Source organism: Mycteria americana, chromosome 6 (genome assembly GCF_035582795.1).
Source record: "Mycteria americana isolate JAX WOST 10 ecotype Jacksonville Zoo and Gardens chromosome 6, USCA_MyAme_1.0, whole genome shotgun sequence".
NCBI classification, from domain to species: Eukaryota; Metazoa; Chordata; class Aves; order Ciconiiformes; family Ciconiidae; genus Mycteria; species Mycteria americana.
In genome coordinates, this window is record NC_134370.1 from 70,779,229 (window position 1) to 70,807,183 (window position 27,955).

Below are 27,955 nucleotides of genomic sequence, written 5' to 3' on the forward strand. Positions count from 1 at the left end.
GTCCTGCCACGGGAACAGCCACGCGGTGACACACGGGGGGGCACAAGGGTTTATTTATGTACAGTCGCAGCCACCCCAGCAGGTCCGGCACGGCTCCAGGCTCACGCAAGAGGCAGCTCGTCCCCCCCCAGCTCCCAGCTGTCCAAGGGGGGACGCGCGTCCCCCGAGCTGCAGGCAGCCGGACGGTGCATCGTGGGGCCGCGTGGCACCGGCTGCTCCGGCACCGGGGAGCTGGGGGCTCGTCCGGGTCAGTCCTGGGGCTGCGGTGGGAGCAGAGCCTCCAAGAGAGAGAGCAGGTCTGCGGAGAGGTCCTGGGGGGGAGCAGAGGGTGGGTGAGACGGTGACCGGCCAGGGCAGGGGTCCAGGGCAGGGGTCCAGGGCAAGGCCGGGGTCTCGGGGCATGCAGGAACGGGGGCTGACAAAGCCCACCCACCGGGAGGGCTCCCAGACAGGGCCAGGCGGGAGCACAGCCTCAGCTCTGCCCCAGCTGATGGGACCCCAACAAACACGAGGGCACCGGGCAGGATCGGGGCAGGCTGAGGGATCCACGAGCACCCGCTCCAGGGAGCAGGGGGGACACCTCTCTGTTCCCAACCCCAGACAAGGCTGTTGTTACCCCAAAACCAGTCCCCGCAGTGCCCCAAGCCAAGGGGGCCCCGAGCGCAGCGGGGGGCTTGAGCACTGCCCCATTGCAGCCCCACGCTGGGGGCCACCGGGGCCCACCCCGCCCCTTGCCAGCGCACGTACCTGGGTGACCGTCCCTGCATCCACAAACTCCGGCAGCATCAGCCCCGCGTCCAGGAGGGGGTCACCGGGGAGGTCCGGGGGGGCCCCTGCCCCTGCGGAGTGAGGAGGGGACAGCCAGGAGGACACGTTGGAGGCGACAGCCCCGTGCAGCTCTGGGGGGGTCCCTGTCGCAGGGATGTAGGGGGGCGACCCCCAGGCCCCCGTCCCCATGTCAGGAACACCAAGCACCTCTGGGGGGGTCCCTCTAGGAGGGCCACAGGGGGGTGACCCCCAGGACCCCGTCCCCAAGCCGGGAGCCCCGTGCAGCTCCGGGGGGGTCCCCGCCATGGGGGCGGGGGGCAAAGCATCCCGCGGGGCCGGGGCTGGTGGGTGCAGACGGAGGTCCGGGGGCCGGCAGCACCCCAGGCCCTGGGGGCAGAGGGGGCAGTGGCGGGGGGCCGCCCCCCGCCGCCGGGCCAGCGCCTCCTCGCTGAGCCCCAGCAGGGCCGAGAGGTGGGCGATGTAGCGGATGGCGAGGCGCAGGGTCTCGATCTTGGTGAGGCTCTGCCCCGCGGGTGCCAGCGCGGGCGGCAGGTAGTGTCGCAGCCGTAGCAGCGCCTGCGCCAGCCGCCGCATCCGCAGCTTCTCCCGCTCGCTGGCGCTCTGCCGTGGGCCCCCCGGCCCCGGGCCCCGGACCCCCTTCCTGCCCCCGGGGCCGCCACGCAGGCGGGTGGCGGTGGGCCCGCGGCAGGGTCCCCGGGCAGCGGCGGGGGACGAGAGGCCGCAGGAGTCAGGCGAGGGTGCGGGTGAGCTGCTGCTGTAGCCCTCGGGGTCCGGGGGTCCGCAGCAGCCCCAGTCCTGCAGCAGGGCCGTGGCGGGGAGCGAGAGACCGGGGGCTGCCGAGCGGGCCATGGCTGCGGGGCCGTGTGCCGGCGTCCCCCGGCCGCCCTGGCTTTATGCGGAGCTGGAGGTGTGAAGTGGCACCTTCGTGGCCGGCATCAGCAGCACTTCAAAGGCCGGCTTTGAACATGCGGGTGACGAATTTTACCCCAGCGGTGTGAGGCTGCTCCGTGCTGCCCACCCCCAGCATCCCCTACCCCCCCGCACCGCCCCGAGGATGGGGCTTGGCCCCACGCGGGGGCTGCAGTGGGGTCTGCAGTGGGGGCTGCAGTGGGGGCTGCAGTGGGGGCTGTTGGGGGGTCTCCAGTGGGGGCTGCAGTGGGGGCTGCAGTGGGGTGCGAGCCGCAGCAGTGCCGGCTCCGGGTGTCCACGTCCTCGCCACGCAGCGTGGCCCCAGCCTGGCAGCAGCGTGGCCCCAGCCGGGCACCCCCCGTGCCCGGCGCGGCTCTGCGGGACGCCGACCCCCGCGCCCGGTACCGGCGGGCCCGGCCCGGCCCGGCCCCCCCTCCCGCCGCAGGACCCCGCGAACGGCGTTTCGCGCGCCGCCCCCGCTGAGCCCCGGCCCGGGCCGCGGCCGCGGCTCGGTGCCCGCCGGTGCGGCGGAGGGGGGGGCCCGGGCGCGGCGGCCCCGCGGGGGGGCGGGGCTGGGAGGGGCCCCCCCGCCGCGTTCCCAGGCCCCGCAGGTGTCGGTGCCGGCGGGTGCGAAGGTTTCCAGGGAAACCCGGCCCCGCCGCGGGAAGGGAAACCCATCAGGGAGCGAGCGGGGGGCGAGGCACCGGCACCGGCACCGGCACCGGCACGGCCCCGCGGTGCCTGGCGGTACAGGACCCCCGCACGGCAATGTGCACGGCCCCGGGGGTGCGGTGGTGGGCACGGGACCCCCATACCGGCTGTGCACAGCCCCCCCATACCGGGTGTGCACAGCCCCGGGGTACACGGTGGGCACGGGACCCCCCATACCGGGTGTGCACGGCCCCGGGGTACGGCAGTGGGCACGGGACCCCCCATACCGGGTGTGCACGGCCCCCCAGTACGGGGTGCACACAGGCTCCCCATTATCAGGTATCAGCCACGGAGCTGGGCCCGGGGCACAGGGCCGCTGCGGGGCACGGCGCTGGGCACAGGGCACGGCACCCGCAGTGGGGTGCAGGGCCGGCCGCTCCCCAGGGAAGCGCTGGCCACAATGGCAAGTGAGCCAGCGCCCCGTTGCTGGCAGGCTCGTGGCTCCCAGTGGTCACGTGAAGCTTGTTCAGTTTCCCGTGGCAATGCCGTGACACGAGGCGATGAGGTAGACCCTGCTTATTGCGCACCGCAGGCCGAGCGCCCCTGCCTGCCATTATCTCCCCGCAGGCACTGCAGACGTGGCACGAAAACGCCGGAGTTAATTGCTATAAATCCCCTCTGCGCTCTCGCTGGAGGAAGTGCCGAGCCACTGCCCTGTCCAAGGTCCGAGGCCACCGGTGCCAACCCAGACCTGCGGCACGTCTCTGATGTCACAGGAGACTGACGCCATCCCAGAGCCCATCTCCGGGGCCGGGGGCTGCAACGGGGGTCCGGCGGCAGCCTGGCCCCAGGAGCGTGGCCGGGTGCTCTGCGGGGTGCTCTGCACCCGACGGCACGGCCCGGGGCACGGCCCCTTCCCCGCGCGCCCCTCGGCGCTGCCCCGGCCCCGCTCGCCCCCATTCCCAGGCCCCCTCCTGGGTCTCATTAGCTGATGAGCTCCCGGGTAATGAGTTCTGCGGCCCCGCTGGGCAGGCGCTTCCCACCTCCCTCTGTGTTTAGACAAGTGCTGGAGCACGGCTGGGCTGTGACAGCGCTGGCCGTGGGGTCAGAGCCCCCCTGGGGCAGAGCCCGCAGCCCCTCACTCCTCGGGGGAGATGGAGTCCCCCCACATCCCTCCTGTCCGCGTCGGTGGAGGGTGGGCACAGGGCCGCGGGGTGGACGTGGCGAGGGCACTGGGAGATCTGCGGGGCCTCCTGACGGTGCTGCCAGGCAAAGCTGGCCAAAGTCCTCCCCAGGCAGCCGGTGCCCGCCTCGAACCCGTGCCCCAGGAGGAGCCAGCCCTCCTGCTGAGGGAGTCCCACCGGGCGCTGCTGGGGCCCCTCCCCAGGACACCTTGCTGCCCACCTTGGACCCACCATCCCCGCTCTGCCACCTCCCGGGGGTCAGACGTCTGCATGGCTCCTGGCCCTGGCCGTGCGCTCCCGGACCTCCGGCTGGGACGGGGACGGCTGGCAGGGATGGTGCCCAGAGGCTGTGCCCAGCCCAGGGGAGAACGCCGCAAAAGCGTCCCGGCAAACGGCCCTCCGCAGCCAGGAGCGCTGCCCGCCCCGAGCTGGGCGAGCAGCTGCCTCCCCCCGGCTTCTGCGGCGTCCCCCGACCCACGCGCGCGGGCAGGGTCCCCTGCCCCAGCACAGTGCTGCCCGCTGCCTCCCGCACCCCGATCCCGGGTCTGGGGTTTGCACCAGCTGGACAAGCAGCACAGGGAGCCTCAGCTCCATGCAGGGGGGCACAGCCCGGGGGCTCCCCACAAACACACAGGCTGTGCCTCCAGCTTCTCCAGAGCATGCCAGGAGCTCAGAGAGCCAGGGCTGCATCCCACGGGGCCGGGGAGACCGAGGCGGAACGGCCAGGCGCAGGGACGTCACCCGGGAAGGGAGCACGCCGGTCCCACCACCAGTGCACCAGCCTGGCTGCCGCACCCCTGCAGCCCCCTGCCCCGCCGGGCAGTTGGTTGGGGCTGGGAGCGCACCCGGGACCCCCGGCCCTCGGGCTGGGAGCTGGGCGGGAGGCAGGTGAGGTGTGGGGACACCGCGGGGTGTCGGGGCTGGCTGCTCAGGGTCCCGCCGCTGGAAAATCAAGTCCCGGCAGCGCAGCCGGCCCCGCAGAGCCGCCATGCGGGGCAGCGCGGGCTCTGGCAGGGCTGGTGAGCACGTTAGCATCTCTCACGGCCGTGTGAATTGGTCCCCGCACACTTCCCAGCGCCGGGCAGTGCCAATTAAGGGCCGGAGGAGTCAGAACTGACACCTCTGCAAATGGGCCCGGCATTCCCAGGCTCCCGGCCGGCCCCAGCCCGGCTCTGTAGGTTTTGACACCTCCAGGCGGTCACAAAGGTGTCGCCTCGCACCCCAGCCCCGCATAAAGCCGGGGCTGCCCAGGCACCCCCAGACGTGGGCGGCCGAGCGGACCCCAGCCATGGCCGGACCCCCAGCCCCACTCCTGCTCCGGGGCCTCCAGCCCCCGGCGGGCTGCGCCCTGTTCCAGGACCGGGCCGGGGCCCTCGCCAGCGCTGCCTCCCCGCTCCCTTCTGCAAAGCCCCCCGGCGCATCCTCGTGTCCCCCGCAGGGCCGGCGGCCAGGGGCCGGGGGGCGGCAGGGCAGCGGGGGCGAGCCGGGGCGGTGCGGGGCCCCGGGGGGCCCGCGGCAGAGCGCCAGCGAGCGGGAGAAGCTGCGGATGCGGCGGCTGGCGCGGGCGCTGCTACGGCTGCGACACTACCTGCCGCCCGCGCTGGCACCCGCGGGGCAGAGCCTCACCAAGATCGAGACCCTGCGCCTCGCCATCCGCTACATCGCCCACCTCTCGGCCCTGCTGGGGCTCGGCGAGGAGGCGCTGGCCCGGCGGCGGGGGGCGGCCCCCCGCCACTGCCCCCTCTGCCCCCAGGGCCTGGGGTGCTGCCGGCCCCCGGACCTCCGTCTGCACCCACCAGCCCCGGCCCCGCGGGGTGCTTCGCCCCCTGGCACTGTGGGCTGGGGGTCCCCTCCTATGGCGGGGACCCCCCCGGAGCTGCACGGGGCTCCCGACATGGGGACAGGGGCCTGGGGGTCACCCCCCTGTGGCCCCGCTGCGGGAACCCCCCCAGAGGTGCTTGGTGTTCCTGACATGGGGACGGGGGTCTGGGGGTCGCCCCCCTACATCCCTGCAGCCGGGACCCCCTCGGAGCTGCACAGGACCCCTGGCTCCCTCTCAGGGTCCTGGTCATCACCGCCATGCAGCCTCGGAGCAGGGACCCCGCCGGAGCCCCCCCGGCGATGTGCCACGGCCACAGGCACCGGGACGGCTTCCTCCGGCTGCTTGGAGCCTGCGGCCCACCCCCAGCCTCCCGGGGCAGGAATGACGGACACGGGACCCCCTGGGACCCCCGTGCGCGGCTCCCAGCTGCCTGCGCGCTGCCAGGTACGCACGGCCCCCTCCCCAGCCCCTGCTCCCGCACCCACCGCCCCCGCGGGCAGCGGGGCTGGGGGAGAGCCCGGGGGTGGGCGGGAAGGGGACGGGGGGGTGCACGGTCCCCGCGGGGTGTGGGCAGGGCTGCACCAGCAAAGCCACCTGCATGCCGTGGCCGGGGCGTCTGCGTGGGCTGGGGGGCACAGCGTGATGCGTGCTGAGCCGCAGAGCCGGCCCGGGTGCGGGGCGGGGGGCACGGCGTGCGGGGTGGGGGGCGCGGTACCACCCCGCGGCCGCTCGCCTGACCCAGCTCTTTCTGCACAGCTTGGCAGCCCACCAGCCCTGGACAGGCTTGTCTCCCCGGCCCCCCGAGCAGCCCCCGTCCCGCCCAGCCGCGCCCCAGCATGGCACTGGGGGTGCTGGAGCTGATCCCGCACCCCCGGCCGGAGAGGCAGCGCGGGGGACGGCAGCGTGGCCGTGCCACAGAGCCGCACGGGATGGGTACCGGGGAAGGGTTCCTCATTAAAGCTGCCGTGCACCGCTGCACCCTGACTCGTTACTGCAGGACCCCGCTCGCCACGCCCCGGGCCCGGGGCACCCCAGAGGCCGGCACCCCCCCACGCGCAGCCAGGCGCTGCCTCCGGGCCAGGGGCTCGGTGCCCCCCTCCTAGCCCACCCCGCAGCTCGGAGATGTCCCCAGAGCTGGGGTGACGGAGGGACCCACCACCCGGGGTCTTCCCCAGCCCCGCTGACCGCCGGAAGGGCAGCTCCCACCCGCCCCGTGGGTCCCGACCCACCCCTGTGCTCAAACCGTCCAGCTCCGTCCCTTCAGGGACCTGGGCACCCAAGGGGGACGGTCCCCGAGGGGCCGGCTGCCAGCAGCCCCTCCTGCCAGGGCAGCTCGGGACGCCGCGGCCGCCTCCTGCCCGGACCCCGCGGCGGGACGGTGCGGAGGCACCGCGGCCCGAGAGGGAGCGGGCACGCCAGCCCCCCGCGCCGGGTGCGGGTCGGGGCCCAGCAGGAGAGCTCGCACCCAGCCGTCAGACGGAGGGGCCGGGGGGCTGGCGTCTGCAAAGCCCCAGAGCCACTTAGCACCAGGCTCCTAACGGCCCGGGGGGCTCTGTGTCCCCGGCCCCCGGCCCCTGCCCACCGCGGGGTCCCAGGCACTTCCTGACCGGGCCCCGGCACAGCCCCCCAGGCCGGCACGCGCCCCGTGCCCCCCAGCACGCAGGGCAGCCGGCGAAAGCTGATGTGCCAGCCTTTATTTACACGGCTCGGGCCCTGCGCGAGCCTGCGGAGCCCGGTGCCGCCCCAGGCAGCCGAGGGCAGCGGGGCCCCCCCGCCCGAAGCCCCCCCGCCCCCCCTCTGCTGCCCATCATACAGGCGCCAGGCCCTGCCCGCAGGCAGCGGACCCTGCCCCTCACGAGCAGCGAAGGGCCTGGCCGGGCTGGCCCGGGGGGAGCGCGGGCGCTGCCAGGAGGGATTTGGGGCTGGGGGCCGGAGGGGATGGAGTGAGCAGAGCTGGGGAGTGGGCGAGTGTCCGGCCCGGCCACGGAGCGGCGGGCTCTGGGAGCTTTGGGCTCGGCCCCCGCAGCCCGTCCCGTGCCAGCCGGCCCTGCGGCCGGGCCGGGAGGAGGGTGCGCAGCGGCTGGGGCCGCCCGGTTAGCTGGCGGCGACCGCGTCCTGGAACCAGGCCAGCACCGTCTTCTCGTTCTCCTTCACCCAGGCCATGTTGGCACGGGTCCTCTCCAGCGCCTGCTCCAGCGCCCGCGTCCCCGACCCGAAGCCGACGTCCTGGTTGTCTGCCTTGAAGTCCTCCAGCTGCCAGGGAGAAGAGGGGCTGGAGCAGGTTGTGGGGCCCCCCAACAGCCCCCAGCAGCACCCCGGGACGGGGACAGAAGCTGCCCGGACCCCTGGGCACACGAGGGGCAGGGGCAGGGGCAGGAGCCCCCCCTCCCAAGGGCAGGTTGCAAGGTGCCGGCAGCGCAGAGCCACGCCCCTGCTCCTGCCGGGGCTGGGGACCCTGGTGCCCAGTCCCACGGACCCTGCCAGGGTCCAGCCTCACCTGCAGCAGCTCAAACTCCGTGGAGAACCGCTGGGTCACGGCTAAAATCAGCCGGGAGAAGGAGAAGGAGCCGCCCCCGTACCTGGGAGAGCAGAGGGACGGCTGAGCCCGGGGCCCTGGGCAGAGCAGCACCGAGGGCCGGGGCTGCCCCGAGCCCGCACAGCCGGGGGAAGGGACGGTGCCACCCCCCCAAGGGACACAGGCAGAGGGGTCCCCCTGCGGCCCCTGCACGGCGCTCACTGGCTGAAGAGCATCTTCCAGTTGCCGCGGATGAAGTCCCAGGCCAGGGGCTGCCCCACCACGTTGCTGGCGATGCTGTTGATGGTGGCAGTGGCGTCCTGCTTCCGGATCTTGCTGGGGTCGAGGGTGTACTGCAGGTACCTGGGGGGGACGCTGCTGGGTGAGGGGCCGGCGGGGGCAGAGCCGTGGTGCCCGCCCAGGACCCCGCACCCACCGGTTGAGGATCCAGGGATGGGGGCTGCAGGAGAGGGCCGTGCGGAGCTTGTCGGCCTCGGACACAACAGTGGCCTCTTTGAACCTCTGCCAGATGAAGTCCCAGGCCTCCTCCCCGCCCGTGGCCACTATGCTGCAGTAGATGGAGGAGCGCAGGTTCGGGGGGATCCTGTGGGAGAGAAGAGCCGTCTCAGCCGGGAGCCCCTCATCGTGCCCAGCCCGGCCACCCACCGCAGCACCGGGGCACCCTGGGGACTCACGGGTTACTGCTGACATCTTTCTGCCACTGGAGGAAGTAGTTGGTGGCCATGTTCTGGCACTCAGCGAGGCCGTAGGAGCAGGCTGTGCTGATGGCATTGATCTCGTTGTACCTGGGCAGAGAGGGGCCGCGTGGGGCCGGGGACCAGCGCACGGCAGCCAGGCACCAGCCGGGTGGTGCCGGGCCGCAAGCGGGGCCGTGCCCTGTCCCCGGCGCACACTGGGGTGACTGTCCCGCTGCGGTAGGGGAGACCCCGGGGGTCCAGCCTGGCCCTGGGGCTGCAGCACTCACTGGTCCATCAGGCCATCGGGGATGGTGGTCCAGTTATGGGTGATGCCCTTGTAGTGGTTGAAGAGGGGCGTCACCTGTTTCCGCATGTATTTCTGGGGGGCAGGAGGACGGTCAGTGTGCGGTGGCACTGGCAGCAGCCCCCCGCCCAGCTCTGGGTGCAGACCCGGCTCATTTCCCCGGCACGGGGCTCTGCCGAGCAGCAGGACCCGCTGCGGGGCAGGGGCTGGGCCGCGGCGGCACTGCTCACCGTCATCACCCCGAAGACCTCGCTGCGGTCGAACATCAGCTGGAAGTAATGGAGGTTGTTGAGCGCCGCCTCCCAGGGCATGTACGCCGTCTCCTGGCTCAGGAACCGCGTGGTGTCCAAGGCCAAGGTCACATTGAGGTGCTTGGCCCTGCGAGGAGTGCGGGCAGCGTCAGCCCCCCGGCCCCACGGCCGCTGCCCACTCCCAGGGCGCCCACCCCGCCGGTCCCCCTCGCCCCGGCGGGCAGCCGGGGCAGCCGGCGCAGCTCACCTGGCCAGGTTAAAGGCGTCATCGATGATCTGGGCACGGTTGATCACAGGGATGACCTGGGAGAGGGCAGAGTTGGCATCGGGGTGCATGGGGTGGGGGGCGTGGGGTGCGTGGGTGCGTGGGTGGGGGCCCACGCCCCAGCCCCAGCCGGCCCCGCGTACCTGGTGGTTGGTGCGGAGCTGCTGGAGGAGCTGGGCCCAGTTCTCCATGTTGTAGTTGACACGGAAGTACCCGCTGACGTTCAGGTTCAGCAGGAGCCAGCCGGAGCTGCTCACCTTGAACTCTGCCTTGGTTTCTGGGAGGGGGAGAGGAGGGTCTAGGCTCAGCCCCCCCCCCCCCTCCGGTGACCCCCCCGGGGGACCCCGACCTCTGCCAGGGCAGGGGAGGCGGCAGCGAGACCCCCGCTCCCAGCCTGGGCAGGGCGCGCCGTACCTGAGACGTTGGTCAGCCAGTACCTGTCCCCAGACGTGTTGTGCGTCATCCAGGTGATGGGGACGATCCAGGTGTAGCTGTGCCGGGGACAGGCAGGCAGTGGGACCGTCCCTCACCCCCCCGGCCCCCCCAGCCCCCGCGCCGCCGACCATCCCCGCCCCACTCACTTGAAGACGGAGGGTCTCTGCACCGTGGAGGTGGGGTCTAGCAGGAAGTGCTGCTGGATGACGTTGCCGGTGACGGTGTTGACGGTCACCACGGGGAAGCCCATCTGCAGCGTCCAGCGGTCCATGATGTTGCTGATGGAGCCGGGCAGCGAGACGTTGTTCTTCTTGACGGCCTGCGGGGAGGGCAGCACCGTGGGTCACCGGTGCCAGGGGGCCCGGGTGGGGCACGGGGCTCGGCCGGCGCCGCACCTCTCGCCCAGCACGCGGTGGCCGTATGGCCAGGACCCCGTCCTGCCGGCAGCCCCCCGGAGCCGGGGCAGCGGCGGGGAAGGGGCTGGGTCGGGGGGAGCAGCCGGGAGCAGCCAGCCCCCTCCTACCTCTTGCAAGTGAGCCCAGAGGTCCGTGTAGACGGTGTTTCCATAGGCGAAGGTGTGGAGGTAGGACTGCGGGAGAGCACCAGGGGCGACGGGTGGGCGGGGGCAGGTCCGGGGTGCAGGACACCCGCAAGAGCACCCGCCCACCCCGCACTGGGGCTCGGTGCCCCCCGGCACCGGCAGAGCCTTACCTGCAGCCCCTCCTTGAACACGGCCTCAGTGAGGAAGTCGGAGAGCATCCGCAGCACTGACGCTCCCTGCGGAGACGGCGGGTGAGAGACCCCGGGCGCGCGGGGCACCCCCGCAGCCCACCCCACCGTCCCGGGACCCCGGCGCCCGGTCCCCGTGGGCCCGGGGCTCGCACGCCCACCTTGCTGTAGGCGATGCTGTCGAAGACCTCGCTGATCTCGGCCGGGGTGTTAATCTCGTCCTCGCGGAAGGAAAGCGGATGGGAGGTGGCCAGGGCATCCGTCGCCATCACCGGGTACACCTCCTTCAGCACCATCAGGTCTTTCTGCAGGGGTGAGGGCCAGCACCTGCCTCAGCCCGGTTCGCACCCTCCTGGCAGCGGGGGCAGCCCCCGGGGGCGCAGGGGTGGAGGGGGTGCCCGCAGCCCCTGCCCGCACCCCCTGCCCGCCGGCCCCAGCACTCACGATGTTCCAGGAGGGTTCCGCCGAGTCCGCGCCCAGGTACTCCACGTAGGAGGCGAAGCCCTCGTTCAGCCACAGGTCGTTCCACCACCGCAGCGTCACCAGGTTCCCGAACCACTGGGGGGGGGGCACAGCACCCCATCAGCTGGGCTCAGCCAGCCGGCAGGGCGGGCGGGGGGCCCGGCGGGTACCTGGTGAGCCAACTCGTGGGCGATGACAGTCACCACCCGCTCCTTGTTGCCGACGGAGGAGTAGGCGTTGTCGAAGAGCAGCGAGTTCTCCCGGTAGGTCACCAGCCCCCAGTTCTCCATCGCGCCCGCGTTGAAGTCGGGGAGGCCGACCTGGTCTGGGGGACAGAGGGGTCCCGTCGGCACGCCGCTGCCGGGGTGCCGGACTGCCCACCCCCCCGCATCTGTCGGCTTCTCCCAGGGACCCGGCCGCCCCGCGGCACCCACCGGACTTGGGCAGCGGGTACGGCGTGTTGTAGTGCTTCTCGAAGAAGTTGAGGATGGGGCCGGTCACCGTGAGCGCGTAGTCACCCTGGCCATTCCTGATGGCCATGGGGCGGCCCCAGATGCGGATCTGGAGTGGAGAGACACGGGGTTCAGCCGCTGCCCGGGCTCAGTCCCCTGGGCGGGCGGGGGGTGCCCCCCACCCCCAGCCTACCATCACGTTCCCTGACAAGTTTTGCGTGTTGATGAACTGGCTGACGATGAAGGCCACCAGGTAGGTGGACATTTTGGGGGTGGTCTCGAACTCAGTGACATTCCAGATCTTCCCATCTATATCCTGCTGCCAGGTGCCTGTGGGGAGCGGAGGGAGGGGGGTCACCCCGCAGCCCTGCCGGGCACCCGGACCCCCCTCTGGGGCTCCTCCCACCCCACTCACTCTTGGCGGGCATGTTGGAAATGGCGTCGTGGTCGGGGGGGTGGATCAGCGTCACCGTGAAGTTGGCTTTCATGGCCGGCTCATCGAAGCAGGGGAAGGCTTTCCGTGCGTCGGCCGCCTGCATCTGCGTGGTGGCCACCACCTTCCTGCAAGCAAATCCCGTCAGCACCCGGGGGCCTCTGCAGGGGCTGGCACCCCCCCGGGTCCCTCCACTCACCCCGCACCCCCCTCGCTGGGGTGGCATGCGGACAGAGGGGGGCACAGAGGCTCCCCCACACCCATCCCACCGTCCCAGTGGGAGAAGAGCCCCAAACCCGGCCCGTGCCCTCCGCCATCCCCAGGCCAGCCCCACGCCCCCCGCTTGGCCCCCTGCCCTCCACCTACTTGACGCCATTGCTATCCACGTATTCGCTGCGGTAGAAGCCGGCCAGGTCGTCGGCCAGCTCCCCGGTGAAGGTGCTGAAGAGCCGGTAGCGCTGGCCCTGCTGCAGCGGGCTCTTCAGCTGCACCACCAGGTACTGGGTGGGGATCACCAGCCAGGTCCTGGAGATGTGGGGCACTTTGGAGCCGTCCACCGCCTGCAGCGAGGCGTGGAAGGACCCCTGCATGGTGTAGTTCAGCTTGTTGCTGTGGATGAGGATGAGGTCGGTGGCTTCCCTGCAGACGAAGACCACGCTGCTGTTGCCCGTGAAGATGTACGTGCCGTTGGCATTAGGCGTCAGGAAGGGCTGCAGGGTCACCTCGTAGGACTCCGGCATCAGCGTCGTCGGCAGCCTCCACTTGTCCCAGGGGTTGTTGGGGGCAGCGGTGGTGGTGGTGGCGGTGGTGGTGGCCGTGGCGGTGGCCGTGGCGGTGGCCGTGGTGGTGGCTGTGGTGGTGGTGGTGTCGTCGACGCCAGAATCTATCACCTTGTTCTTTTCCTGGGCGTACACCACCGAGAGCGCGATGATGGTGGCCACGGCCCCCAGGCCCAGCACGATGGCCACGATGCCAACGCTCTTGCTGATGAAGAAGCCGGCCGCCATGGCGGGGCTGCGGGACCGGTGCTCGTGGAGGAGGCACTGCTCGGCTGGCGCGGCTTTTAGCCTCTCGCTCCCGCGAGGTTTATTAGTCCAAGTTAATGGGTGAAGTATTAAATGACCATGAGGCTCGGGGCGGTGACGGCCTCTGGGATGAGCTTTCCACCTGCCCGCCTCCCGGCCTTGCAGGAGCACTAACACCCAGCGCCGCTGCGGAGGGGGGTAAAACCGGCACCTTGGGATTGCACCATCAGCAACGGGCAGCGCAGGAGCGGGCACGGGCCGCGGGCCAGGACGCTTGGGGTACCTCTGAGCACCGGCCTGGCCCTGTGAAAGGAGGGACAGAGCGGGTGGTCACAGCCGGTGGCCACGTCCCCGCCTCGCCACAAGTACCTGAGCCCAGCCTCTGGCTCAGCGCCTGTTTGCCCGCGAGGGATAGGGTCTGTGCCACCGCCGGGGGGTCCCACCCGCCCCGGGGCCCCACCCGCCCCTCCGCCCGCGAGGGACCTGCTGCTGGGGTGAGGGCATGGTGGGCGGGGGCCGGCGTCTGCACCCCGGCAGGGGCACGCCTCAGCAGGCTGCCCACGCACCAGGGGAAAAGCCGGAGGACGCAGGGTGCAGCCCCGGAGGGCCGTGGTGGCACGGGTGGAGCCCGGGACCACGCTGGGGAGGAGCCCGCCCTGCCCGCAGGCCTCTCAAAGTCCAGGGTCGCGTCGCCTGGCTCGCTCCTGGAGGTCAAGCTCCGGGCCCCGTGAACCCAGAGCAAGCAGACGCGTGCCCGCTGTCCCCAGCCACGGGGCACCCAGCAGCCCGCACGCACCGCGGGCCACTCTCGGCCCTCCCGCCGGCCGCAGCCCGGGCGAGCCGGGGGTCTCAACCGGCACGGCACGCAGCTGGGAGGCAGCGGGTGCTGCGGGCACGGCCTCGCCTGTGCCCCACAGCACAGAGTCCGTGGCCAGGGGCCCAGGGGCCTGGGTGGAGCCGAGCAAACACAGCGGGGCTGGGCACAGGCGCACGGGACGGGGGCACACGCTGCCCCGTGAGAGCTCTGCCCGGGCAGGGGAGAGCAGCCCGAGCCCCCCCGGCCGTGCGGGTCGGCCCCGGGAGCTCTGCCAGAGGCTTCACCTGGCTGGGGCAGGTGATCGGGCACAGCGGAAAGCCACAGAGCAAAGTCCCCGTGCAGGGCAGGGTGGGGAGGGGAGGCACTGCTTCTCTCCCTGGGAATAGAAACTGCTCTTCCCCAGATCCGATCTCTCCTGCAGGGTGACGTGGGCAGGTCCCGCCGGGAACCGCAGCTCGGGGACAAGGGGCAAACCCGGGAAGAGGCTGAGCCGTGTCCTCAGGGAGCCGTGCCCTGTCCTCGACAGCGCCCGGCTGCACCCGCCGGCGTCACTGCGCCTGGCAGAGCAGGCCCGGGATGCTGCCGCGTCCCCGGGCATCCCCTGCCCTGCAGAGCCCGGCCGTCCCCACGGCCTGGCCAGCCACTGCTGCACGCGGGGCTGCAGCACAGGCACGCTCTGCTCCGGTCCCTGCCCTCGCTTTGGCCAAAGGCACGGGGTTTGGGGAACAGCGTACCCCAAATCACAGCTGGGACAGCTCCCCCGGGACCGGGGGCCGCAGCCAGCCAGGAGGGTGCCGGGCACCCCACACGCCTGCGCCGACGGGCACGCTGTGCCCCTGCCTGGCGCTGGCCCTCCCCACGCAGACCCCCGTGGGCACGGCACCCCGGCTCACCCCCGCGCTGGCCCCCTCACGCACTTCTCCCCCATTAACACCAGCCCCCGCGCCCCTCCCCAAGCCCCTTCCCCGGGCTGCCTGCACCACCCCGCACCGCACGCATCCCGTCTCCCCCGGCCCCAGCGCGCGCGGGCTCCTGCTGCCCCCGCGGCAAAGCCTCATCCTCCGCGGAGCCCTTGCAGACGGCGCGTACGTGTGTCCCGCGTCCCGCGTCCCGCGTCCCACACGGAGACACCCACGGCAGGGATGTTGGGCGTCACCCACATGGACGCACAGCTCCCTGAAGGCTCTGGCCCCACACGCCCCATAGCCTCACGTGCACACACGTTCCAGAACCCTCCACAACCTCGTGCACCCCCATGGGCCCCCCCAAAGCCCCCCATCACATACGGGCTCCGTAACCGCCACGCACGTGAGCCCCCCAGCCCCGAACACGCGAGCCCAGGGCCCCGCCGCCTGCCCCACACCCCACAGCCCCGCGCCGGCCCCCGCAGGCACCCGCACAGCCCCACGGCCCCGCTCGGCCCCGGCCCAGGGCGGGGACCCCCAGGACCCCCGGCTCGGGGTCTGCCCCCGCGGGGTGCGGGCAGCGGCCCCGTCCCCCACTCACCTTCCTGCACGCGGCCGCGGGGAGCGCGGGGCAGCGGGGCCCCCGCCCGCCCCGTCCCCGTCGAGGCACCCAGGGCTGCGCCTGCCTGCGCCCTGCCTGCGCCCTGCCTGCACCCTGCCTGCGCCTGCCTGCGCCCTGCCTGCACCCTGCCTGCGCCTGCCTGCGCCCGGCTCTCGCAGCCTCGGCTCCGCTAGCTCAGCCGCCAGCGGGAGGGAAGTTTCCTCCCGAAGCTCCGAGGGAAGTAAACCGGACCTCCTCGGCCCCTTAACCCCTGGGCTGCTGGCCGGCCCGGGGCGGGGGGCACGGCCCGGGGGGTGGCGGGGCGCAGAGCCCAGCCCGGGCGCGGGGGACCCCGGCCCCGGCACGGCGCAGGGACGGGGCGAGGGGTCCCTGCTGGGGAAGCGCCTCCAGCCCCGGGCAGAGCGGGACCCCCGGGACTGCGGGACCCCCGCGGCCGTTGGGACCCCCCGCCGCCCCAGCTGGGAGGCTGCTGGGGACGAACCGCCCCCCGCCCCCGCCCGGTCCCTACACCCCGGAGCCCCCCCCGGGGTCCCGCTGGGGGTCCCCTCCCTCACAGCAGCCTTGGCCGGCACGCTCGTCCCAGGGGGTGGCAGGAAAGGGGACAGGCCATCACCCGGCAGCAACCAAGCCGGGCTCCCTGCAGCACCCGGAGCACCCAGGCACACCAGGAATGGTGTCCCTGCGTGGGGGGTGCCCCCTGCTCAGCCCCCCCAGCCCAGCACCCCGTGCCCCAGCCCCGCCTGGCACCCCCCGGCAGCGGTGGGTCCAGAGACATCCCGGTCCTTGTGGGCAACCTGTGGGGCTGTGCTGGGGGCACTTCAGGGTTTGCCGGGCGCAGCGCCCCGAGGCGGCCGGGCCCCGGGGTCTCCCCGCTCTGGGAGTGCCCCAGCCCAGCCCGAGCACGGGGCCAGGACTCCAGCTCGCCCAGCGCTTGGCAGGGCAAGGGTAAACCTTTGTCTGCTGTAAGGCAGGTACCTGCGGAGGGGCTGGGCCGGTGCCAGGCTCCATCTCCTGCTCCCCTCTGCCTCGCTGCTGGGGAGGGGGGCCTGGAGTCGGGGGACACACTCTGCTAAGCGAACCGCAGCTGAGCTCAGCAGAATCCAGCACCCATCGGTGCCAAAGCACTGCCTGGCTGGGCACGGGCGACAGGGCCGGGAGCCGGGAGCCAGCCCCGAGACCCAGCCACATCTCCCGTATCCAGACCACGCAGGCAGCTCGGACGGGAGAGCACTGAGCGCCCGGGCAGCCCCTGCCCTCCACGTCCCCGCACACGCTGCGTCCAGCTCGCCTTGGGGTGCGGGAGGGCTCTGGTGACCCAGCTGCGGCCCCTTGGGGCACACAGGGTCGTTGCCCGCACCGGGTGCCTGACAGCCCTGCCCTGGGCTGGAACGCTGCTGCCGGCAGCAGGAGCCGGCTCTCACCTCGAGTGCGGCCTCCTCCCTCCGCTCTGCCAGGTCACGCGCAGCTCCTGTGCAGGGCCCCAGGGTCCCTGGGCAGCCAGCGTGCCAGCCCCGAGGAGCCAGGGCTCGCAGGGCCGCCTCTGCCCCGGCCAGGCTGGGGCTGCTCCCGCAGGACCCCGTGGCCGCTGGGGTCCGGGCCGCAGCCCCTCCTGGGTGGGGAAATGGGGGTCCAGGGGTTGGGCCTGGCTCATCCCGGGGTGAACCACCCCATCGTCTCTGCCCTCTTCCGCACGGGCGAGGGGAAAGGGAGCAGCCGGGAGCAGCAGAGGGACCCACCCTGCCCCAGCGCGGTCCTCGGTCCTCTGCCTGCCGCAGACCTGCGGGGCCGAGACTCCGGCAGGACGTGGGAAGGGGCAGCGAGGCCAGAGCCGTTAGCGGGGGCGGCTGTGCACAAACATCTCCTCACCGCGGAGGACGCACGTGTGGCCGGACTCATCCCGCGCCAGGGACTGCCACGCCACGGCGCGGGGCTGGACGCAGGCGCGGCCCGTCGCAGCCGGGGCCGCCTGCCCCAGCCCGAACCCCCCAGGCACCCCCATGTCCCAGGCCTGGAGCGGAGCGGGACGCGGGCACCACGCCGAGTTCCTTGCCACGGGGCAAGACAGAGTTTTCCCCTCCGACCATCCCAGTGCCTGCTGGAGCCCACGTCCCAGCCCCAGGACACAGTCCGGAGCACCGCTCACCTGCTCCCTCCACCGCACTGCTCCGGCAGCTGACAGGAGGAGGAAGAGGAGGAGGAGGAGGAGGAGGGCTGGTAGAGAAGAGGAAGAAGCAGGTTGCCCGGCTCCTTGACCTTCATGAGCCACTGGCAGTGGCTCATGGCCAGCTGGGGAAGGGTTAAGCTGCAAGGAGGGGAGACAGCAGGAAAATTCCTTCCAGGCAGAGTCACGCTTTCCCTGCCAGGGGAAGTGGAGGCAGAGCCTGCGGGAGCGGGAGCGCAGCTGGCCCGGCGAGAGGGGAAGCAGAGGAAGGGGCCCCCGAGCCAGCCCAGAGGCTGGTGGCCAGATGAAGCCGTGGCAGAGCCAGGGGCGCAGGGCACCCGGCTGGAGGAGCCCCGCTGCTACCTTGCTGCCTGGCCCGTCCCCCGCAGCCACGCTCGCTCCGACCCCCGGGACCGGCCCCGCTCCCCCAGCCCTCAGGGGGACGCTCGCCCCAGCCCCCCAGCCCCGCCGAGCCGTACGGGGCTCGCAGCTGCCCTGAGAGCAGGCCGGGGAGCTCTGCGGCGGAGAGAAGGCAGGAAAGCTGGCAGGAGGGCAGCGGGCGCCGGCAGGTTGCCAGCTGGTGACCCTGCCTCCAAAGGCCCGGAGCAGGGGACGGTGCTGTCCCAGCCCCGGCGGGGCCCTCGCACTCCCCCCTGCCTGCTCCGGAGAGCAGGGAGCAGCCAGGGAGCCTGCCCCGGCGCCCACGCTGCAGCCACCCCGGCCCTCCCCCCGGTGGGGGCCAGGGCCCCGTTTCCCACCCCCATGCAGCAGCCCGGGCAGCGGCCTCCGCCGGCCGAGAGCCCCCGGGGCTGCGGCCACCCCGCGAGAGCTGCGCAGAGGCCCCCGGCCCCCGCAGACCCCTCCCGGTGCTCCCCCGGGGCCTGGCCGGCAGCACCCACGGCAGACGCAGACACGGGTTCGCACGCTGGTTTATTAGGACACAGGGACGTGCTCCAGGAGGCCCCAGCTGGGCCCGGCCCCGACCCTGCAAGCCGGCTGCTCTTCTTCCCCGCAGCTTTCGGCACAGCCTTGCCCAGCCCGGGCAGCGGCAGCGGCAGCTCCCCTCCCTCCGACGGCCGGCGTCTCCCGGGCCAGCAGGTACCCCCCATACCGGCCCCAGCTCCAGAGCTCGCAGCAGCTCCGACGAGGAACCCCAAGCAACCCCAGCCTGGGGTGCCAGACCCAGCGAGCAGGACCAGCGGGCGCGGGGATGCCAGGCAGGGGACAGCCCAGCCCGGGGAGGATGGAGGAAACAACAACCTTCGGCCCCCTTCCGGGAGCCGGCAGCTGCAGGTGCATTTTTACAGCCGGGAATCCCAAAAAGCGCTGGGAGAGGCAGGACCCGGCTCTTCCTCCCCACGGCGAGGAGAGAGGCTGCACATCCCGGGGAGGGAGGAGGGAAGGGAAGGGAAGAAAGGGCACCCTTGTTCTTGGGAGACCAGAGAGCAGAACCAAGCCCAGGTCCAAGGTGACGGACCGGCGGACAGCACCACCCCATTCTTGCCGAGCCCCGTCACCGCTCCCTACCCTCTGCCAGCCAGCCCAGGGGCCCCGGCAGCACGCCGGGCCCACCGTGTGCCGCGCGGGCAGAGACGCAGAAGGGGCAGGGGGAGCCCGGGGGAGCCCAGCTCCTCTCCCCAGCCAGCCCAGGCCGCGGCCCGCGCGCGGGGGCAGCCCTCCCCGCCGCGGGACGCTCACATGAACTGCGACAGGTTGGGCACTTTGATGTTGATGTCTCCGATGTTGATGTTGCGAGGGATCTCTGGCAGGTTGATGTTCTTCACAGCCGAGACCGCACGGGAAGGAGCGGCCGAGAGGCCTCCCTGCCAACGGGAAGGACCGGTGACCGCCGGCCCCTCGCCCCCGCAGCCCCCCCGTGAGGGGCTCCAGGCCGCTCCCGGCTCAGCCCCGTGCTTTGCCGCAGGAGCATCCCCGAACCGAGCCCTGCCCCGTGCTGCCCTGCCTCCCCCGAGCCCCAGGGCCCGGCCACGTCCCCCCGCACGCGGCTCGGCACGGGCAGCAGCCCCCGCGCCTGCCTCCCACCCCGCTGGCGGACCCGGTGCTATTAATAGCACGGGATGGGGAGCGGCAGCGGCAGCGCGGTGCTGCCCTGCGACCGGAGCACGGCTGCACGCTCACGATGACAGCACAAACAGGGGCAATAAACTTTTCACTGCCTCAGATGGAGCGGTGACGGGAACACCGCTTCCACGCTCAGGCTGCTCCCTGTGCTCCTAAACAGCCCGGAGCACAGCTGGGGAGGGATGCCCCAGCCCTCGGCCCCAGCCCTCGCCCCCAGGGCTCAGGCAGGCAGAGACCGGGGATACTGGGGACCCCCCCCACGCGCCAGCCCCAGACCCCACAGGCTGCCCAGCCTGGAGTACGTCGGCCTCCCGCGGGGGAGAGCCGCAGCATCAACACTCACCTCCGCCTTCTCCAGCTTGCTCTGGGCCTCCACCTGCGCCACGATCTCGCTCATGTTGGTCTCCAGCACCATGCCGCCTATCACCACCTCCTGCAAGATGTGGTGAACCTGCAAGGGAAGGGAAGGCTGTGAACCCGGCCCGGCCCACGGACCGGCCGGGAGCGGCGGCGGCCACGGTGCCTGCTGGCCGGCGTGGAAGCACGACAGGGGCTGGCGTTTCCCCGTGAGACACAAATCCAGCCCCGTCCTCCCCTCAGCCCACCCAGCCCCGGCAGCCGGCTGCCCAGAGAGCAAGAGGGCGGCCACGGTCCCCAGCACAGGGGGAGGCCGGCAGCCCCGTTCACTGCTTGTACCTCTGCTCTGGAGGACGCCTACCACAGAGGCCGGAGCAAACGTCGCCCACGGGACCACCAGGCACAGGGCAGCCCCCGGAGAGGCCAGGTCCGACCCGGCCCACTGGCACACCTTGGCTGCGCCATCTCGGACACCTCATCTGAAGTTTGAACCTCCCTGGGCTAGGACCCGGCTCGCACCCGGGAACGGCTCCCTGCCTAGAAAGCGTGCGTGCCGGAGAGGAGCCCACCGGGCAGCAGAGACCCCAGGGCCTCCTGGGGCCACCAGGCAGGACCCTTCGTCCCAGGACCAGTTTCTCCTACCCAGAAAGCCAGGCCAGAGCCCAACTTCTTTGCTTTCTCTTAGGAAAGACGGGACTGTGACACACGCACCGAAAAAGCACAAAACGGCTAAGAGAGTCTGCTCCCTTCCCCAGGGTCTGCCCGGGTCCAGGGGTGAAACAGAGCAGTCTCGAGGCAGCGAGCTGCTCCCTCCTGCCAGCCCCCGGCCGGCGATACCCGCAGCCACGGCAGGAGGAAGGGCCCATGGCGGTCTGCAATCCAGGAAAGCAGAAACGGGCGCAGGGCGGCAGCTGGGCCGCGCCAGGCGGCTGCGGCACACCGCACACCCGGCCGCCCGTGCTCAGTCAGCAGCTCCCGACACCACCCAGCACAGATAATGAATTTATGGGTCTCTGGTTACCTCCATGAAATACGCTATTACTGGAAGATGGTTAAGTTATTATACCGTTTTATGGCTTCACAAGGGCAGGCTGCACTCGCGAACGCTGCGTGGCAAATACTGCCAGGGCAACGCAGGGAAAAATAAAGCAAGCTAGAGAACCCGCTAGAAGGGGGAAACCCAGCTTCGGGCAAACGGCGAGCCTGATGCCCCGCAGGGCTCCCCACGGGTCCCATCCCGCTCCGACAGCGCCAGGAGCAGCAAGGTGTGCGGGACCACGGGCGGCACAGCACCTTCCCGGGACACCCGCAGCCCAGGAACCGCTGTCCCGCAGCACAGCCCCGGCCCAGCCCCGGCAAACACCGCACCGGATGGTGCTAGCAGCTCCCCGCAACAGGAGAGCATCTGGGCTCCAGGAAATGTTGTTCCTTCGAGATCTGGCTTCAGCCCAAGTTGGACCAAAACCAACAGGGCAGAAATCCCAAGCAAGCTTTGTTTTCCAAACCGAAACACAGCACTTCCTGAACAAACAGTGTCCTCTCCAGGCCCTCACAGCTGCTTAGCAAAACTCACGTTCTCCTCCAAGGTACGAAGTACAACCAGGGGCTGGGCAACAGCCGCCTCTGAGCCTCCCCACGGCGTTGTGGCTCTGGCCACCCCTGGCTAAAGAGGGATTCCTGCAGCTCTGAGGTTGCTGCTTCCAAAGCTGACAGCCTAAAAGCACTAGTGTCACTGGTGCCCGAGAACCACGGACCCAACAGCCCCCTCCGGCTGCCTGCTGCAAGAGCAGGGACCCAAAACCCACAGCAGCTCTCACGTCACGGAGCCCGTGCTGCGTACAGAGCGTAAGGTGTATCTTAAGGCAGTAACAGAAAATCACAGGACCCAGACAAGGCTGCACCCAAATCCCTGCCAGAGCCTGCTGGGTCGGGGATGTTCACAGCCAAAGCGTCTGCTTGACAAATCAGCGCTTTCCCCTTGACGTTGGCCTCGCTTCTCCCGTTCCAGCCAGGAACTCACAAACTCTGCGATCCATCTGCCAGAGCGGAGGGCAGCACCGTGCCCTGCACGGCTCTTGACACACTGACGTCCCAGAGGCAGGGCTCCGTGGGAGCGCTGGGGCAGCGTCGCAGCCGCAGAAAGCCCTGCCCGGGCGTCCGGGGGGCGAGACCCGGGGACCAGCAGGGCACACCCGCGCGTGCCCAGCACCCCTAACGCCGCCCGTCTGTAACCAAGCTCTTGGAAGCACGGGCACTCAACACGAACACATCTGGGAAATAAATACACCCCAAATAGAGAAAGAGAGATGAGAGGCCCAACTGATAGTGGCCAAGGACTGGAGTCAAGGCTGGGAAGCAGGGGGAGCAGAGGACGGGAAGTAAACAGGCCTGACTGGCAGGAGAGCCGCGGGGTGACCGAGCCCAGGGCCTCCCCTATCAGAAACCCTCCCGACTCCCGTCTCCTTTGAACCCTTCGCTCGGCCGGAGAGTTCAGAGGAAGGGAAATCTGTGCTACTGCTGGCAAAACAGACAAGCAACAGGGTGATCTCCTCTGCCTGTGGGCTGCGGATTGAGTGTAAAGCTGCCGGGTCTTGGTCGTGCCACAAAATAAGGAACCGAGAGCACACCCTGCCCCAGCTGCGGCCAGCGGTGATCGGGGTGGCTGCCGTCACTTCTCCCACAGGTACTCCTCCTTCCTTCTGACTTCCTCCTTCCTCTCCTTTTGCTTGCTTTGATAAGAACGCTTTTGCTGACGAGATAATCAACCTTTTAACATTTCTAAAGGTTTACAGCCAGGCAAATTATGAAATCAAAGTTTTACTTCTCCAGTTGCTAGCACATTCAGCTGATCCAGGTCGCCTCATAAGGTTTGCCAACGCCATTCCTCTGCCAGAGTTCATAAGTTAGAATGGCCAACAGAAAGGCAACGTTTTACAGCCTTTTTGATTTTTTTCCACTCCTCATTTTTGTTGGCATGTTTTGTCTTCAACAAAGCCAGAAAAACCTTATCAAACAGCAACACAAGTCCAGCACACGTCAGCGAAGTCTCTCCTTTCTCTAAGCATAGTCCCAGCTATCTTCAGCCCCATCTATACCATGATCAAAGAGTACAAGTTTCCGCCCAGAAACTCTGTCCAGCCAAAGAGGAAGCATTAAAGGCTGGGGCTCAAACAAAAGTTTACCAAACACTTTGTATTCCAATGTTAAAGGAGACGCAGCTGCCCGAGCGCTCACACACCATTCAGGGAGTCACACGCACACCGAGACTTGAACTGCTCGCACCCAGTCCCTGCGCAGCGGCAGCCCCACGGAGCTGACGGGTGCCCCGTTCGACTCCTCGCTCGCGCACACACTCGCTCGCGGGCGCATCCTCTCCCCTCTGGCTCGACCCGAGGTTTCCCGAAGCAGGGTCTCCGATACCATGTATGCCAGTGAATCATGGACTGGTACAGCGGTGAAAAACAGCTCGAGGTGGGTGCCTCTGGAGAGGGACCCAGAACAAAGGAATCCCTGGGCAACGATACCCTTACAATTAAATCCCCTCCCCTCAGGAGGCAGTTTGGACCAACAGCAGTATCAGGGTCTGGGGTCTTCCCGTTCTTCACCGGGCCCTTTCATTGTCTCTAGGCAGGCCGATGCTTCTCTTATCTCTGAGGCTGTGACTGCTGCTAAGGTTGAAGCTTCCTTATCTCTCTGCTTTGCACCGGTTTCGGGGCCTTCTTCCATGTAGCCAAGTCAAAGTTCAGTATATGGTCACTGGATCCGGGTGAAAGGACACAGCTTGCGGCCTAAGGCTTCAACAAGCCTCGATACTAATGCTGGAGTGACTACAACACCAAACACGCCCATTGCTCCTTACCTTCCTTTTCCTGCAGCTGTAGTAAAATGTTAACAAGACTGCCAGTGGGTCCCACAGGACAGCGAGAAGAGGCGAAACGCACAACGCCAGGGCCAGCCCGTGCAGAAGACCAAGAGCGAAGCCTCAGCGCGGATCCCTGTCACTCGGCGGCACGGTTACCCAGCATCGGCGGCAATCACCAGCCCAGACGCCCGCCCGTTGCTGTGCTGCAGCAGAGAGCACAGCCCCGCCACAGCAATGCAGCCGGCAACGGGGCAAGCGCTGGGAGCCAAAAGCCAGCTTACCCACGGAGGGCTCGGAACAGAGCCCAGCAACTCGGATCTCTTGGAGGACACGATGTGAGCGGCTTAAGAAGACCCCACGCTGACAACTTCCCCACCCAGGATTTCAATCTCTCCCCAAAAAGTGACCCCTAACGTACCAACGGCCTCTCCTGACAGGCTCCAGAGCTCAAGGCTGGGCTGGCTCCTGCCCGCAGGAGCGCAGGCTCGAGGGAGGGCAGGGCTCTGGGGCAGCCAGGCGCTGGGGACAACGACAGCGCTGGCCCGGAGGAGCACACAGAGCCTACACCCACCTTGTCCATGTGGAAGATGAGGTCCAGCTCACAGACGTTCTCAAAGCACTTGTCCAGCGTCTCCACAAACACCTGAGGCGGCAGGAAGGGAAGGTCAGTGCAGAAGACCACCGCGAGGTGCTTCCCACACGCAGCCCCGACCAGAAACACATCGCCCCCCACGGTGTCACCCCGAGTGGGGACAAAACCCTCTCAACAACCCCATCTGCCTTCGATGGCAGGAAGGTGCCTGTTCCCAGAACAACCACAGGCAGGTCCAGCCCGGGGGCTGACCGGGACCCCCAGCGCCGTGGCAGCAGCCGGAGGCAGCGTGGGGTCGGGGGATTGCCACACGGGCACCGGTGCCAGTCCTCGCCACACCACGGAAACCAGGTCGAGAAGCCCGGACCTGCCTAGGAGAGAGCTTGTCTTGGCAAGGGGCCCGCGGCTGGAACGAGAGCCTGGCCCGGCTGGGCCGGCTGTGGAGGGAGGGCATGGCGGGTCCAACCCGGCCAGCGCGGAGGGCTCCTCCTCCGGCCCTGGCCAGGCTCCCTCGCGGCAGCGGCGTGTACCCCTCGCTGTTGCCTTAAGGCGCTGCGGTGCTGCCCGCACACCTGGAACCTCTCATTGCAGGGATCCGATCAAGCCCCGGCTCGAGGAGCCTGGCACCGAGTCAAGAGCACCGAAACTCGGGACTCGGCCGTTCTGGGGGGAATCCCAGGCATCGACGTCCTGATCCGCTGCAGCGCTGGGACAACGGCTGGTCACTGTGCCCGGCAGGGCTGCAGCCCACCAGAACAGCCTGAAAGGGGCCAAGTTATGGGAACTGTGTGATCACAGGGCGGGTGACCAGAGGAGGGCAGGCAGCCTCCTGCCAGCTCCTGTGCCGACACTCTCACGCCTGCCGTTAGCCGGATTTAGCAAAGGTCCCTTTACAAGTCCACAGTTTTTGAACACAATTTTTAAAATGCACTTGTGGTCTTGGGCCCCTCACTCCCAGAGAGACATTGAGGGGCTGGAGCGTGTCCAGAGAAGGGCAACGGAGCTGGGGAAGGGTCTGGAGCACAAGGCTGATGGGGAGCGGCTGAGGGACCTGGGGTTGTTCAGCCTGGAGAAGAGGAGGCTGAGGGGAGACCTCATCGCTCTCTACAACTGCCTGAAAGGAGGGGGTAGAGAGGTGGGGTCGGTCTCTTCCCCCAGGTAACAAGTGACAGGACGAGAGGAAATGGCCTCAAGTTGCGCCAGGGGAGGTTTAGACTGGGTATTAGGAAAAATTTCTTCACTGAAAGGGTTGTCCAGCATTGGAACAGGCTGCCCAGGGACGTGGTGGAGTCGCCATCCCTGGAGGTATTTAAAAGCCGTGTAGATGTGGTGCTTAGGGACATGGTGTAGTGGTGGGCTTGGCAGTGCCGGGTTAACGGTTGGACCTGATGATCTTAAATATCTTTTCCAACCTAAACGATTCTATGATTCTATTTTTTTAAAAGAAATTTGTTTGGATTCACTTCCCCCACTGCTTCCACGCAGAGGAGCTGTGTGTCGGCTATCGCGCGTGCAGCAACCCCTCCCCATCGCAGCCCCCTGAACAGCTCCTCAGTCGCTTCCAGAAAGGCCGGCACAGAGATGCCACAGACACGAAGTGCACCTGAAATGTGTCGGGGCCGGGCCGCCCGGCGAAGGCTGTGCTTCAGGGGGGAGGCACCCGCCGGCCGCCCGGGGCCGAGCAGAGCAGCTGCCCGCGGGCAGCGAACCTGACTGCAGAGAGACCGACCTGGATGAGGTCCAGGATGCCCAGCTCGCTCTCCGAGGAGTCCACGCAGAAGACGAAGTACAGCGTGGCGTAGTGGCGGTAGATCAGCTTGTAGTCCGAGCCGCCAAACAGGCTGCGGAGACGCGAGGAGAGGTGAAGGGCTTCGGTGGGGGGGACACGCAGCCCGGGCGCTCCCCCGGCCGAGGGGCCAGCCCCGTGCGGCCCCCCCTCGCAGGAGTTACCTGCCGCACTCCAGGAAGTTGCAGATGTGGTCGTCCCGCTTCAGCACCAGGTGGAAAGTCTCTCGGATGATCTGCTGCTGGACCTCCTCCGCCTGCAAGGAGGCAAGGGCAAGCACCCATGGGTTCACGGCCTGGAGGACCCACGTCCCCTGCTGTCCCCCGGGGGGGCGGGGAGGGACACCGTGAGCTGGCAGCTCTGGGTGACGGGCAGGTCCCAGCTCCCCGCCAGCCCTGGCACCGGAGGAACGGCCGCAGGGGCTGCCCAGGCCATGGGGCCGTGGGCTGGGCTCCCCCGCCCACCGCGACCGCCCCTGCAACCCGGGCCCCCCACAGCCCCAGCCGAGCCCCCCGACACCCCCAGCCCCGCACCGGGCTCAAGTACCTGCTGCCACCAGCCCCAAAGGCAGCCCTGGCCCAGCCCTGGCCCCAGCCCTGGCCCAAGCCCTGGCCCCGGCCCCGGCCCCAGCCCCGGTCCTGTCCCGAGCCCTGGCCCCGGCCCCGGCCCCGCACCAGGCGCTGGTAGAAGCGGACGAGCCGCGGCTTGCCGTGGTTGTTGAACACCAGGATGGCGTTGATCATCCCGGCGGCTGGACGGGCCGGGCCGGGCCTGGCCGGGCCAGAACCGGGGCCGCAGCGGCCGCAGCCTCCCCGCAGGAAACCCCCCGCCCGCCCCGGAAACGCGGCGGCGGGCAGCGGGGCGGCCCTCCGGCCCGGCCCCCGTAGGCTGAGCCCGGGCGGCCCCGCGCGGCCCCTGCGCCCCCGCAGCAGCCGGGCCCGGCCCCGGCCCCGGCCCGACACGCAGCGCCGGGGCTCGGGGACCGGCCCGGGGCTCGGGGACCGGGCGGTGCCGGTGGAGCGGGCCTCGGGGGGACGCTCAGAGCCCCCTCTCCGGCGGTGCCGGGGCGGGGACGCAGCCGCTCTCCCACTGCCGAGGCCGGGGGCTCCCCGGGGCCGGGCTGCTGGACCGGCACCTCCCCGGCCCTCTCGGGACAGCGATAGCCACCGGGGCAGACCGGGGAGGGGACAGCCGTTCCTCGCGGCCCGCAACGGGGCAGGGAACGGGCAGGTCGAGAGCCGGGCTGCCCCTGCCCGCGCCGGGAACGCGCTCCGGGGCCCGCTCCGGCTCCGGCACCGGCCGCGCCGCCCGCTCCCCGCCCGTGCCGCCAGGGGGCGCGCCAGCCCCAGAGCGACGGGAGCCGCGCGGTGCCACGCCGCGGCAGAGCGCGCGGGAGGGGGCGCGGGGGCGCGGCCGGGGCGGAGCTCGGCGGCAGACCACGCCCCCTCTTAAAGCGCCAGCCTCCCTGCCTGCCGGGGGGGCCCGTGGGCGGGGTCAGAGGTCACCGGCGGGGCCTGGCGGCGGGGGCTGCGGTGCGGGCGGCCGGAGCAGGCCCCGGGCTGTCCCCGGCGGGGCTGCTGCCCCCGGCACCCAGCGGGGCCGGCCCGCGGCTCTCCCTGCCTCTCCCAGCAGCTCAGCCCTGCCGCCCGCTGCCCGCTGCCCGCTGCCCGCTGCCCGCTGCCTGCCGCCCGCTGCCCGCTGCCCGCTGCCTGCTGCCCACTGCCTGCTGCCCACTGCCTGCTGCCCTTCTGCCTGCTGTCTGCTGCCCACTGCCTGCTGCCTGCTGCCTGCTGCTCACTGCCTGCTGCTCACTGCCTGCTGCCCGCTGCCCACTGCCTGCTGCCTGC

At 70.3% G+C, this 27,955-nt stretch overlaps 4 protein-coding genes across 5 annotated transcripts in view; 1 reads left to right on the plus strand and 3 right to left on the minus strand.

Annotated features, from left to right (window-relative positions):
• GDPGP1 (GDP-D-glucose phosphorylase 1) overlaps nt 1-27,955 on the plus strand; it is a 121,730-nt gene that overhangs the window by 25,764 nt on the left and 68,011 nt on the right. The window lies entirely within an intron of this gene.
• On the minus strand, nt 249-1,638 carry LOC142411034 (uncharacterized). The gene is made up of 2 exons (XM_075504219.1): nt 748-1,638; nt 249-311 (listed from the first exon to the last, which is right to left on the minus strand). The coding sequence occupies exons 1-2, from the start codon at nt 1,636-1,638 to the stop codon at nt 249-251; spliced, it is 954 nt and encodes a 317-aa protein (XP_075360334.1).
• ANPEP (alanyl aminopeptidase, membrane) lies at nt 7,109-13,454 on the minus strand. 2 transcript variants are annotated; one of them, XM_075506508.1, is made up of 21 exons: nt 12,266-13,454; nt 11,882-12,027; nt 11,660-11,796; nt 11,449-11,575; nt 11,185-11,339; nt 10,997-11,110; nt 10,714-10,857; nt 10,535-10,600; nt 10,347-10,412; nt 9,970-10,142; nt 9,803-9,879; nt 9,532-9,665; nt 9,371-9,426; nt 9,103-9,250; nt 8,856-8,947; nt 8,566-8,676; nt 8,307-8,474; nt 8,093-8,233; nt 7,853-7,934; nt 7,465-7,608; nt 7,109-7,351 (listed from the first exon to the last, which is right to left on the minus strand). In XM_075506508.1, exons 1-21 carry the CDS (start codon nt 12,904-12,906, stop codon nt 7,208-7,210), a joined length of 3,066 nt encoding a protein of 1,021 aa, XP_075362623.1. In that variant the 5' UTR covers nt 12,907-13,454; the 3' UTR covers nt 7,109-7,207. The 2 variants fall into 2 exon arrangements, with proteins under 2 accessions (XP_075362623.1, XP_075362625.1); XM_075506510.1 differs by having other exon boundaries at nt 7,218-7,608.
• Nucleotides 18,343-27,469, minus strand: AP3S2 (adaptor related protein complex 3 subunit sigma 2). Its single transcript, XM_075506519.1, has 6 exons — nt 26,783-27,469; nt 26,273-26,364; nt 26,052-26,163; nt 24,302-24,373; nt 19,855-19,962; nt 18,343-19,252 (listed from the first exon to the last, which is right to left on the minus strand). Exons 1-6 carry the CDS (start codon nt 26,849-26,851, stop codon nt 19,124-19,126), a joined length of 582 nt encoding a protein of 193 aa, XP_075362634.1. The 5' UTR covers nt 26,852-27,469; the 3' UTR covers nt 18,343-19,123.